The sequence below is a fragment of the Cygnus olor genome, chromosome 5 (assembly GCF_009769625.2).
Source record: "Cygnus olor isolate bCygOlo1 chromosome 5, bCygOlo1.pri.v2, whole genome shotgun sequence".
Classification (NCBI taxonomy): Eukaryota; Metazoa; Chordata; class Aves; order Anseriformes; family Anatidae; genus Cygnus; species Cygnus olor.
The window spans coordinates 28,048,626-28,063,073 of NC_049173.1; the positions used below are offsets into that span (position 1 = coordinate 28,048,626).

General features: G+C 41.2%; 1 protein-coding gene across 3 annotated transcripts in view; it reads right to left on the minus strand.

The window, feature by feature from the left end:
* MOB2 (MOB kinase activator 2) overlaps nucleotides 1-14,448 on the minus strand; it is a 112,042-nt gene that overhangs the window by 52,340 nt on the left and 45,254 nt on the right. Inside the window, exon 1 of one of the 3 annotated variants that reach the window (XM_040559853.1) lies at nucleotides 3,147-3,199. The exons of the other annotated variants lie outside the window; for them this stretch is intronic. Coding sequence (XP_040415787.1) covers nucleotides 3,147-3,184 — 38 coding nt within the window. The 5' untranslated portion in view covers nucleotides 3,185-3,199. Of the gene's footprint in view, nucleotides 1-3,146; nucleotides 3,200-14,448 lie in introns of those variants that run through there. 3 annotated transcript variants of the gene reach the window in all.

The following is a 14,448-nucleotide window of genomic DNA, read 5'->3' on the forward strand; positions in this document are numbered from 1 at the left end:
GATGGTGTAGGTGGTCTCACCCACCAGAGGTGTCTCTCCACAAACACACATAACCATCACCTGCTTAAAAAAGCAAAAGCAAACATGTCCACGTCCAGTGACAGCAACACAAAGAAAACCTATAAATCACCGCCCCTAAGTGAAAGTCTGGACTTTGTGTGAGTTTCCAATTCACACACATACAGCTCAAACACTAGCATCAACCAAGGTACAATGAAATAGGAGCAAGGTGAGGCAGGGGGAGCTTTTGGCTGGCATTGGGTTTGAAAACATTTTCAAATATCTTCGCTTCCCTTGCGGTCTTCATCCCTCTTGTGAGTTCACAAAGTGCAATCAGTGCCTGACCGAATTATACCCAAAGAAAAGACTAATTATTGTGATGACTCTTGCTCATCCACAAGAAAAATTAAGAGTTGTGTTTTTCTGAAAACTGGACCAAGTGTCTGCAGTTTTGAGGTCTATGACGTCTTATGATGTCCTTATGACATCTAAGACAATACTATTAAACGGAAAAGCAAGCATCTTTATTGCAAACGATGCAAGGGTTTTCACTTAACCCCTCCATCCCAGAAACTGGGCTTCTCCAGTCACCCATCTGGTTGCCTCACCCAAGATACCAGCATCACATCTCCCAGCAACAAGAAGATTAAAACCCAAACCTGGTCACATTTGATAGAGAAGATTAAATGCACAGCTTCTATGATTTAACATTATTAAACGCTTAGCACAACACCACCCTGTCTGATTTGCAGCATGCACGGGACGTTTCGTCCTACATTCTGCAGGTAAATCTGATTGCTTCAAGGTACTCCCGTTTGGCTGTACAAACCACCTGCTCTTCTCTTTCTTAACTAACAGAAGCTGGCGGTTCTCATGCTGTGTATTGCAAACAGCCGCCCCGCTGCATCTATGCCCTTGCCGTGCGCAGATACCTGGGGCAGCCGCCGCGTGTCGGCCCTGCAGCATTCCAAAGCACTGAGCTCCCCTCGCCTGGCGTGACCTGCGCGACAGGGTGCCGCTCCACCTGGCAAGAGGAACTCGCTGTCCCAAACAAAAAACCTAAAGATCAAAACAAGCTTTCTGCTGACGTGCCAAAAGTCGAGGCTGAACAGGAAAACACATTTGAAGCTCTTTTTTTCCATTACCTTGCATTATTAAACTATCTGGGCAAGAGATAAACATAAAAGGAATTTCTTTAATTAGATAAATTCACTCCTCAGCATCTGCTGTTTAACAGAGCAAAGTACATCAGCATGTTAGAATCAGATAATATTGCAGTATCCCACAAACTCACGGTTGAAGCTTCTTTTTCATGCAAACATTTGGGTGCCACTGGTTTTCACTCACTGTAATACAACGCTTCCAGTTAAATGATTGCCATAAAATGTAATGCCAGGTATGCACTGGGCCACAAGTGAAATTCCTTAAAATGATTATGCAGCATCTTGCAAGTTAGAACAAGGCCCAACAGATGCACAGGGTGATCTTGCACAACTTATTTCCCGTAGGTTCTATACCATGCATGCATCCATTTTTAATAAACCTCAAATCAATTAAAGACTGTGCTTCCTGTGTGCAACTAAAACCTAAAAAATGCCTTAAACAAACACTATATACCCTAAATTTTGCATTTCAGCAACTTTAATTAAATAACTCTCTCAATTAAGATAATCTCTCAGAGGGTCAAAAACCTACGCCATAACAAAACACTAACAAATACCAGTATATTGTTAACCTTCATCTACTGCAAACTCAGCCCCACTGAGTGACAAGCTCAGCTTACAGCGTAAAACCAAAGACTGCAAGATAGTAACTTTCAATTATGTTTGACTTTGTATACAGATAGTGGAATTATTACAGTTATTAAAATGTTAAGGATAAGTCAAGAAAATGTTAGTATCCATCTACTTTGCTATTAAAAAACTAACAGGCTTCTATTTTCTTAAAAATCAAATTTAAGCATGTATCAGCAAAGGTCCTTTTTAAGTGGCCTTCTGAAAGCCAGTGCTGGCAAAAACAGCGCAGACTAGCTGAACACCACTACCAAATATTTCTGACCTGATCTGCTTGCACACCTACGTCTCTTGTGCAGAGGCTGCCAACCTGCCGTGCAAGGGGCGATGAGTTTCCAGCCAGCAGGCACTTCTGTGCTTGGCTCCACGCTGTGCGCTGGAGTATACCTGGGCTCCTCAGGGATGAAGTACTAAGCCAGTTGCACCGTGAAGCATTTATCACAGTGCTTACTCATTACGGGTGGTTAAAAGCAGCAAAGTGAAACGCCACTCGAGTACTAACACCGTTCTTCATTTGTCAGGTCACCAGCCAGACAGTTAACACAGCAGTGTGAAGTACAAGTCCCCTTTGGATCAGGTATGCTGTGCTGAGGAATAAAGCCTGCATCATCTGAACACATAACATGCTTCTGCATCAGTAGCTGCATCGGTAGCATCAAATGCAATTATAAAAAATATTTTCACCTAAAAATTCTGATTTCAATTATTACAAAAAAAGTTAAGATTCCTCAAACAAGAAATAACTAATTTGTTGTGTTCTTTACAAGAAAGTTATGTTCTCTGTTATTGAAGGGATTTAACAGCAGAGAAAAAGCAGGACTTTTAAAACTACAAAACTCATAATGTTATCTCAGAGTGCTTTTGAGTACTTGAAGCTACTTAAACTGATTTCTAGACAGACTAAATTTAAAGTCACCTGTGTTCACTATCAAGGGAGCATCACATTTAATGAGCGTAGCCCTTGTTTGTATCAAGAGCCTGGGCTGCTTACTGGCAAGCACTTTAATTACCACGGGCATCTCTTCAGGAATCACACAGTTCCTAGTGCTTTGGTGCTTTTACCAAGCAGAAGCTTCTCCCACTCTTAGATCAGATCCCTCTCATGTCATCACCACACAGGCAGCCCTAGCCCCCCTCCCAACACACACTTTAATAGCAAATCTAACCAAAAGCTACAAAAAGCAAGCTAAACAAGCTGCACATTTCATACACTGCAATCCTCTGTCATTTCTGAAACGGAACACTTGGTTGCTACTTCACAGACCCCATCACTAGAAAGAAAAATAAAAGGCTTCCGTTTTCGTGCAGCTTTAATGAGGAAGATTCAAAAAGAGGATGCAGGCTTTTTCTTACCCATTCAGCGTGTATGAACCATTCCTCTTGAGCCTCATACTTGCAGATAAGAATCTTAGGAAAAAATCCAGACTGAGGAGGTTTGTCCTCTGCTGGAGCAGAATACAGGCACCTGTTTGGTGGCTGTGCCTTTTGCTAATCAGGGGATCTCTTTCCTGTTTCTCTGAGTCATCAGCAAGGAACAATGAGAAACTGCCACTGGAGCCAATTAGCAGGAAGCCCAGAGGAAACTGCCCGCAACCCATCGAGGGTCTGGAGGTGTAAAGCGGCCCCAGCCCACCTCCCACAGCATCTTCAAACCCACCAGGAAAAAGCTGCAGAGACACGGAGAAAGGTGTTTTTTTTTTTTTTTTTTTAAATACAAAGTACGTAACCACCCTGCTTTTGCAAGAATAAACCTCGTAAAAACTGCGTTTTATTGGTGAGCCGCTCTTCCAATTACTCTGAGAGCAGCTTCAGACAAAAATCCCTCCTTCTCAAGAGCCCTGCTGCGACTATCGCTGCAGTATTCATCACTACCTTCACAGCACAACGCAACTAAGCCAGCCCTAAATAACAAACATTCAGCCTTCTGCGCCCCCGCTCCCCCCCCCCCCCCCCAATACCAAGCTGGAAGCTACACACGTGGAAACGGACACACCACCTGTGGTTAAAGGCTCTTCCCACATCCCCCCCCCGCCCCCGAAAGGTAAAACCAGCACATCTAAAGTCACACTCGAACACTGCAGAGAAAAATATCCTCTAGCAGCCCAGTGTAGTCCTGGGCAGGCTGCCCTGCATAAATCACCCAGTCACGCTGTCTCCGATCCGGCTGTTTTGCTCCCTTTTCTGTTCCACCTACCGATCCCGGATAGCTGGGAACAAAGCAGCTGCACAGCTCCACGCCTGGGCCAGAGGTACAGACCTACCCCACGGGGCACAAATTCATCCAGGTCATTGTTGATCAGGTGCTGTGAGCAAATCAACACTCAAGTAATAAATTGCATGAAAAATGTTTTTAAAAATGAAAATTGAGATGATTCACTTGTGGCCTGGATAAAACTACTCTAGGATAGTGGGCAAACAACATGCTAGCCAAATGTAAAGACTGAATATTTACTACCTAAACAGGGGGAAGCAATGTGTAGGGGCACAAAAAACTCCAGCCTGAGTACAATGGGACTCGATTTTGCCCAAATGACTCAAGACACTATGTTTATCGAACTGTGAATTTTCATCCTGATCCTGTCTTTGCGCTGTCCTTTCAGAGCTGTCGTTTGAAAAAACAAGTTTTAAAAAAATGCAGCCTAAAAAGTAGAAGTGCTCCATTTCTTTCTAGATGCCAGATACCACACAGACAGGTGTGTTGATCCGTACCAATATAGGGACTGATTAGATCACAAATGCTGATAGAAAACAAGGTTACAAGGGATTACGGGCTTGGAGAAGGAATCAACAATATCATACCTTGCTAACAAGACAATGAGACTGAGCTGTACAAGCATGCTAATTCTGCAAGATAGAAAGCAATTCTTCTCAGCCTCTACCTGGCCTCATCTAGAGCACCAGGTCCAACCCTTGGCACCCTAGTTGAAGACAGATGTAGAATTAGCTGGAGCCCCGGGGCACCAATATGGAATTTATCCTCCCCAAAGATGAGAAAACCAATGGAGGAAAACAATGTAACTCCTCCTCCCAGGAATGTAAAACAATAAGAGAAAGGAAACAAAATGTTCTTCCTGCTCTATCCATCATACAGGGACTTGAATTAAGCAAGAAACAAACCAGGTTAGTGTTACAATTTTGTTTGTCTTTTAAGTACAGGAATAGATCCAGAGTTTCCATTATTGCAGGCCCTTGAGATGATTTCGCTCCAGAGCTGGGGATTAACTAGGTGACCTCTACAGGTCTCACTCGGCCCTAGCTTTCTATGATTTGCTCCTATTACTGGATGGAAGAAAAAAAGAAAATTGTGCTGTGTAACCACATGAGGCAAACTAGCTCAAGTCAAAGCAGACTACAGCACGTTTCAGACTTTTTTTTTCCCCCCAAAAAAAAAAATTATACTGTCCAGGACTGCCAAGACGTGCAATGCATTACCACCACAGCAGTAGCAGCACTCTGCTTTTACCATACATCATGGGAAAGCGTTCCACTTCACATCCTTCCCAACCAGCAGCTTTGCAGAGCTCCTACCCCTGTCTCAGCTGGAACCAAGACCTGATTCCTCACGTTGTGGTGGCCAGACCCTGCTGTCCCTCACCAGGGAGCAAAGATGCAGCGTGGCTGCAGAGGACCAAGAAGTTCGACACCTGCAGGCAGCTACCTACCTACCGGTGCTGGATGAAGTGGAGACATGTTCTGGGAAGCATATCAAAGAGAACTAGGATGATTTACTTCATTAATAATTTGGACAAGAAAAAATAGTTAAAGTTAAAAAGTCAAAATAATTATGTTAAAATCTTTTATAAATTCTAAAAGTCAACCCAAAACTTCAACTTCAGTTTTGTTTTTGGAAGCAAAGATTTCTGGGGAAGCCCTTCGGAGAGGGGCTTTCAAACCCAGGCTCAGAGTAGGGTCTTCGGGTTTTGATGGAAAAGATCATGCCCTGCTCAGAAGGTGCATCTGACAGTACAATTAAAAGTTATATGCCACTGGTTTTTGGATGCATGCTAATTTGCATTGGAAGTGCTCTAGCAATACAGAACACAGGAGTTAACAGAAGGGGGTATCCGATGACTATTAAGTAATAGCAATTGAGTGCTACTTGTAACCTGGAAGATCACAACTTTTGTAATTAAAAAGGGACCTTTCCCCAGTGTCATTGCTTTTTAAGCCCCTGTCTGGATGCACAATGCAAATGATTTACCCGCTGATTTTATGAGCATGTTGTTTTTACTGGCTACCCGATTTCTTAAAAATAAATTTCAGCGTTCTGTTGCTGCAAGCAGCTGCTGTTTTTTCCAAAGTCTGCTTCTGCCCAAACACATCAATGCTTTTTCCTTTTTCACTCCCCCATGCTCTTTCAAGGATTACAGCAGCACAAGGGTATGTGTTCTTTAACATCTCCATCTGAAAACTATTATAAGAAACCAGCAACTAAATATAAACCCTCCAATCAGAGCCTGAGCCAGCCACACTGATGCTGGGATCCCAAAATGCTATCATGGACAAAAGCACTTACCACAGAAACACAGCAAAAGTCTACTTGCCAACAGAACGGCTTCAGAAACAATGAATTCCTGCTTCAGAGAGGTCTTCTGGAGAAACGCAGTTGGTTAACAAAGATGAAAAAACTTATTTTTGGTCACCATAAAAAATCAGGACAATAAACTTGCTGAAGTTGGCCACTCTATGGTGAAGCAATACGCTACACACATTATCTCCTATGGTATTTTCAATTAGCTGCACCTTAAGTAATACTTTTCTCCCCTCTCTCTACACGTACATATTCCAGAAAACACACACAAGCTGAATCACCATTACTGCTGCAAAAACATATGGGAGGAGGGAAAGTATCTTTACATCTCCTCAAGGTCCCTTCTGACAAATAAAACATTCTTAACAGTCCACTTCTTTTTTATTCCTTTCCCCAAGCAGCATCTATCAACCTTATCATGGATTATTTGCTCCCAGGCTAAACATTCATCCCATTACTCTCTGCTTCTGTGGGGAATTTCAACAGGACCGTTTGGCCCAGTTGTTCTACAAGTTAGCTCAAATACAGTTCTTTAGATAAGAGAAATTAGTATGGATGATTTACCGTGTTCAGCCGTCTCCCAGCCACTTGTTACTTTGCAAACAGCATTGAAAGACCTCTGTTTCAACTACTATGAAAAAATTCTCCATTTAATAAGGAAATGTACATGTCAAATAAAAAGCTGGGTACAGAAGAGAATAGCTAGCCCGCTACTACTTGGAAAGGATTACAGTACACTCAGAGCTTAATTATTCATCTGGGAGACGTTCTGCATATGAATGAAACATCTTTCTACATCTAAAAAAGAAACGCTCAGTAGCAACCTCAGTTATCCACATCTGATCAGGAAAGAGAGGAGACAGTGTGCCCATATGTACCCTGTTTTCCAGGGTCATGGCTTTTTCACGTGTGTTAGTTACTTGCACAGCATGGAGTGTTATTTTATACATGTATCCTTGACCCATCCCACCCAATGTTTTTGAGGAATTCTATTTAAATTTGGGCTCACTATTAAAGAGAATAACTTACCCCATCTGGAAAAGACCTACCAACCTAATATTTAGCCTTTATCTCCTGCTGTCCTGCATCACAATTTGCACCTAAGGGCTGGCCAAATCAATTCGTGAGAGAAACAGTAAAACGCTGAATTGTAAGAAGAAGCAGGTTTGAGTCTACATTTCTGGTCTGACTGTACACTTGCAACACTTTGTATTAGTTCATATATCATACGGGGCACCAAACAGCGGGTCAGTTAGGCTCATTTCACTTGTACTTCACTACTGAGCTAATTCAGGCTTAATTTAAACACTATTATTAGAGAAGCAAGCAAACATCAATTGCTGTTAGATAGGGAATGAAGAAGTAAGCAACCTTTACTAAGAGAAGGAGAACAGGGAAGTTGACTCTAAGACATAGCTGGAAACATTTTTCCCAAATTCTGCTAACTCATCCTGCACAGGCAGATAGTGCTGCCTCAGCTTCAGAGCTGAAGGTACTCCTTTGCCAAAGCTGTTAAGAAATCGGATTTCAGTGGGGGTTTTGGTTTAGTATTGAAGAATAAGCCCAGTGTGAGGCTATTACAATGGTCAATAAACAAATGAAAGCCACATCACGTTCCCTGCATGCAAACAGAAAGCCATAACAGGAGGAGTCTTCAATTTACTTCTAAGAAGAGATTTGTATTTTATTTTAGTGAATACAACAGCCAGTCCTGAATTAAGACAAAGATGACAGCGGCACTGAAAGGGTTATTGCAAGCCCTTCATAATATGCCAAACAACAGGACAGTGTTGGAGAAAGTTACAGAACTGAAATAACAGAAAAGCAATCCGCCTGGAAACGGAAAAGGGTGGGTGAACAGTCTCTACCGGACAAGGGCAAAAGCCAGGGTTTATAAATTTAGAAAAAATACACGCCCACACAAAACCTCTCAAGTGAGAGGATAAAAAAAAAGACATTTTACAAGGCTTTTATATAAATTTTGCCTAATCATTCTTAATGGACATCTGCCCATGGCTTAATACAGGAAAGAACAAGCTTTCAGCATGTGCCAAACTGTCTGAAACACAAACCTTTGGCACGCCGCCTGCTTTGATCCCCCTTTTGGGCAGTTTCCTGGAGGCAGGTTTGGAGCAAATGAACATGGACACAGCACTCTTTGGAAGGGCTGTCCAGAAGAGTTAATGAAATGCAAGTTTGGTATCAGACTGCACGGTGCTTAATTGCATTGTTTTTAACCTTTTAAATGATACCTGGTTTTTAAAAACGGATGCAGCTTAATAGAATTTAATAATAAGTTTGTGTTAATGAGAGGTCCTTGCACCGGGTTATCATAAAATACCGTGGCCAAATGAATTTTTGAGTGAAAGTTGCCCTGCTTTGTGCAGATGGGCATGAAGACCAGCCACAGGGACAAGAGCCATTTATACAACTGTGGCAAATGGCTTGAGAGCATGAAGACCCCCATTCAGATCAGTCCACAGACCTCGTCCATCTCAAAGAAAGGCTCATGGAGCAAAATAAATAGCACAAGAAGATTGATGTTCTTGGCAAAAGCCGTGAGCAGGTAATTTAGAGCAGGCACTGCCCCTTCAGCCCAAGAACAGGAAACAACTGTGTGACTTACCAAACGCCCCACCCAAGAAGTCCCAGCCGGTATAAAAGCCTCTGCTGCAAAATTTAGCTAATGATACAATCCAGGAGAAGTCTGGAAGCACCACAGAGGGAGAACAGGAGAGAAATTTCTGAGAAAGAGGCTTTAGCTAAAATTAACTACACCAGATCAGACACGTACGAATCCCTGAAGCCTATAAAACAAGCAGAAAGAAAAATAGTAAGTTTTCTACTGCATTCCTCACTTCTTTCCTTTTCTTTTTCTCTTTAATTTAGCTAAGTGGTCTCACACTAAGGTGCTAAACTCTGCAAACAATTTTTCTATTAAAAGAAGTTTAACACTGGATTGTTTTTGTTAATAATGAAACTACCCAGATTCCAATACAAACGGCTGCTATTTCACAAGTAACACTATTAGTACATAGATCCTTTAACACAGGAAAGGAAGTAAAATTCTTTAAATATTAGGAAAGGGCTGTAATTTTCATCAAATATAGAACAATTATAAGTAAGAGTTATCAGGAACTACAATCAAATAACAGGGACAAAATTTATTAGAGACACCGCGTGCCACGCATGGATTAGTGAGTACAACAGGTATGTACACAGTTATATGCTCAGGCACTGAAATGTTTATTTGAAACAAATCAAAATTATCAGGCCCTTTCTCTCCGAATCTCATTTTAAATTTGATTACGAACTTGCTTTGCACATCCTCCCCAGTGTCCTCAAAGAGTCATTCTTCTCTTTTATTACTGTCCTTGCTGCTTCGTGGACTAATAGGATCTAGAATGGCATTTGAGCTGCATCAAATACCAAAGACAATGGCCATACCTGTTCTAAATTGTGTGCTGGAGGTAGGTTCCTGCAGGGAAGGTGCTTCTACCAGCACCAGCAGAATGTTAATCCCATTGTCACCACTGACATTTCAGACTTCGCTATTATTTAAGTGAATCCAACAGTCTAGCTCTGAGTTTGTGCTTACTCACAAACTTGCAGTAAACTCATTTAAACCTGAAAACACTGAAAGCATTACTTTAGAACTCACAGAGATTAGAATTTGTGTCTTTCTCAGGAAAAACAGGTTATCGAGCACAAACCTAAACAAATGAACGCCTCTGAAACCATGCGATATACTCAGCGTTGGCCAAACGTGAGCATGTGCTCCCCCAAAACAGGGAACCAAAGATAAACCCCAAAAACTGTAAAGCCAAACACATAGCACAGGAGACAACTATGACCAGAAGCTTTAAGCTAATCCTTCAGTTACTGACTGGTATGGAAAGAAAAGAGAAGTGGAAAACCAAGCATTGCAGAATAAATTCTGATCATAAAAAACATCATCCTGCATTACCACTTATCAGACACGCTTTAGATGACATACTTTCAGAGAGTAGAGAATTAATCGACCACCTCAGAACAAATAAAAGCAGCTTTGTGTTCAGATTCTTCTGTACTTCTAAATTAATGCACGTACTGAAACGGCCTCTCTGAAATTACATGCACAGTGAAAAAATAACCCGCATGTCAATGGTGAAGTCAGCAACATAAATCACTTAAACACTGGCTTTTTAGGCAATACTAGCAAAGTCCTGGCCAAAATGGACTTCAGCTGCTATTATTCATACTTTCACAAGATCCTAAATGTTCAACAAAAAGAGTCCTTGTAGACATACGCATAACCTTAGAGATCCATCCGTCAGGGAAAGGAAAGACTACTTTACTCAAGACAGTCTTACCTCATAGCTGAGGATATCTGAGCATTAACTAAGATCTACATAGCACGTTGGAAAAGTGTTCAATCCCTGTTACCTGGGTCCCCTCAGTGATTGTTACAGCCATAAGATCGGACAAAAACAGGAGGAAACAGCTAAAAAGTGGAGCAAATAAAAGGAAACAGTTTGGAAAGGGAATGAAAATCTCATTGCTGTTTCTGTCCTTCTACATTACCAAGGACAAGACACGCAGGGTACCATCTGTACTGTGCATTTTCATCGTATTAGCTAAGGCACAGCAGTGAATGTGAAATAAAACTAGTAAGACGAGAATACAATACTGGAGTTTCAGCTTCAGAGGCCTGGGAGCTTTAAATGCAATGCTCCCCAACATACAGGTCAAGACCATGAATTAAGAGTCTGCCTGCATCTAAATCAGGTCAAAGCTGCTTTATCTTCCACACGAGGTCAGATTCCAGGGGGACGACATTTTACAGAAGATTTCAGTGAAAGACAGTCATCAGCTTTGGCATTGCAGATTCCCAACATATAAAACAGCAATAACTATGCTTTGGGAACCACTCTGACAGCCAGGAACTGAAAAGACACAAAGTTTTACTAGTTGAAGCGATTCATGGACAGCCAAGCACCAAATGAAAGAATAACATAATTCAGAAGACCTCAGCTCCCGATTCAAACCTCACTGCTTAGGCCTGGTGCCTTTCAAAACACCTCGTACATGGCAGAAGCCACACGTCAGTTATGAACAGCCGCCCTTCTGTCATCTGTGCACAGGCATGTACTTTCTTTAAAGATTTCATTGATCAAGGAACTCAGTTGGGGACACAAATTCATAGCCTTATCACTAGATTCTTGCTTTTTATTTTGAGACACGAGAATGGTAAAATATAAGAATTGTACTGTCACCACTAAATTCCATCGAAACTGCACAGCTGCTGCCTGGTCACATTTCTGGTTTTATAGACTTCCCCTGAGAAGTAGCCCACCTATTTTATGCAGCAGGAAAACCTGTAACACAAAGCAATCCCTCAGTCTTTAGTAACATAGCATCACATCCCTACACACATCTTATGTCTCAGAATCTAGACCTTACGTGTCTTTGAAGATATGACAGCACACTACTTCAGTAGCCAACAGTTGATCTGGGAGAAGAAAGAAAAGTAATCCTCTTTGGCAAATAAAATACTTTCTTCCTGGCAAAAGATAAAGCAACTCTAATGGGAAAAGCAGAAATTCTAAACTACCACCAGAATTTTTTATGCTTTTACTGCACCACTGCCCAGAAGGACAACAGCCGTCAGCAACTTAAGAGTGGCTGAGCTTCCTGCAAAGACCCAGGTTAGATGAGAGAACTAGTTTTTGGCAAAAACAAACAAAAACAAAACAAAACAAAACAAAAAAACAAAAACAAAAAAACAGAGGAACTAAAACACGACTATAACACAGCTTCATTAATGACTGCGGGTGAAACACAGACCTGACTAGGCACATACTTTGACGATGAGGACCAGTACCTGGGTGAGCAGTTCCTGCCATGCACGTGCCCTTGTATAAGGATTTCAGCTTGCACACTGGAGATTTAACCTAGATTTTGGCTTTATAAAGCGCACTGTTAGGGTCACAGGAACAGAGCTATTAGTTTGCATTCATAGTTTAGCAGAAGAATGAATTCAAAAGCCAGTCATTAAACCTACTCTAAACAGAATTTCTTGATATGGTCAAAAAAGGGCAAAAGAAAGCCTGGCCAGCAAATTGAGAGAAGGTAAGAGGGAAAAAATTATCCTTATATGCTATTCTGGAATATCTACCACTTATCTAGTGGTTTTTTTGCTATTATTTATTAGGCTTTCTTTTTTTAGTTTATTGTTTTGTAATTAAAGTTATTAAACTACAGTAATAATCACAGTCTTGCCTATACTGCTGCGAACAGGATAAAAGCAAAAGCTACACTAATTAGCAAACGATTTTCAAAGGTCAATTATCTCATCATTAGCAAAGCCATTTACATCTCTGCAATGTGGAATATTCTCCAAGTTTAGAAAGTGAAAAGGGATAAAAATGGATTAAATTGCTTGAGGCCACATAGCACAGTGTCTTGCTGAATAAGAGTTTAGTTGGGCAGAAGCCTGAGCAGCTCCTAATGGAGCGTTTCCACACTGCCCTTGCCCAGCTGATACTTAACTTGTCAGATGTTTAAGGAGACAGAACAAGCTTCTCCACCAAGAAATATCAGCATTTACATATACTGTGACTACATCTCCTCTCTTTACCTTTAAAAGAAAAGTAAAAGACCAATTAACAGAATGTATATGGCTGGATCTTGGCATTCACATCATTTAAAAATAAGTAAATGCATAATCACCAGCTATACCTGTCATGTCTGGAAGCAAAACCAAAAAAAATACACACAGAAGCTGTCCTAATTCTCTTCTAATTCAATTCACAAAATCTTAAACAGTATGTTTACTGTAGTAGTCAGAACAACTTTTAAGGGGTATCACCAGTGTAATAACTAAGACTTTTCCCTGCATTTTCAGCCACGTTATACATCCAAAAAGATGTACGTTAAACATATTTTGAGCATGCACCATCAAGCAGCTCAAGTTCCAAAATGCAACAGTTAGACCGCAGCCTTTAAGTCAGCCTTGCTGAACATACAGATTGTGAGCCAGTTTTTCCATGCTACGTTATCATACCATTTTCTTCCCTCCAAAAGAGAGATTTGGTATGTTTCCTGTGAGTCACATTGAAAAGTAAATTCTGTGTTGCAAAACCCTAATGTCCACAAATCCTGGGAGCACACACAATTTAGTGATCTATGATGGACCCCTGCCACCTGAGCTGGCACTGCTACTACACTGTTTCAGTGTGAAATGCCAGCATCTTTGCCATGGCATTTGCTGTGCTAGCCTCGACAAGCAAGCTAGGCAAAGAGGACTGCTGGGTTCAGCTCCAGGTGATGAAAGGAGGAATGCTCTAAGTGGAAATCTGTCTGTCTCCAACAGAGCACGTACAGATCCTCATCTTTTTTTCCAGCTACTCCAAACGTCTTAAGAAAAATCCTGAAAAAGCTCAGCACAGCCCTCTACTTCTGATTCAATTCAGACCCCAAAGAGTCACCATAGCAGTGACCACTGCATTCCCAGCAAGGCTATTCACGTTTGTACTGAGAGCACCTATAAGCATCGTGCTTTAACCCCACACACTATTTACAAATCACCTTGCACACCAACAACCCCAAACCCCGTTTCTTATTTTAAAACTCCATCTAGATTGTCATTCAGAAGATCATTCCTGTTTCATTTCTTTTCCTTCTGACAACTAGTTCAATGGAAAAATTATACTCTGTTGATAAATACCACTGGACTCCCCACATCCTAGTACAGCATTGAATTATCTGCTTGTTTTAGAAACAAAAAACCTCAACACATTGCCATAATGTATGATAAAGCTCAGCTCTGAGCAGTGGAAGCTAGAGAGGGATATTATTGCACATTTGCTGTTGACCTTCATAAACATACTCATTTCAAATTTAAATGACAAAAAACTTCTGTGTTGAAAAACTGAGTATTTTCAGTTATTTGTGAATCATTACCAGAGCACTAGCCAGTTTTCATCCTATACCAGAGGTAAGGAGTTGGAGTTCTTACAAAGCTTTGTTACAGGGTGACAGCACTTCACCCTCCTCATACACCACCCTTATGCAGCACTATATACCAAAGAATTTGGATAATCATGCGCAAGTTGCCTTATCTCTACCTCTGAAGCTGCAAAT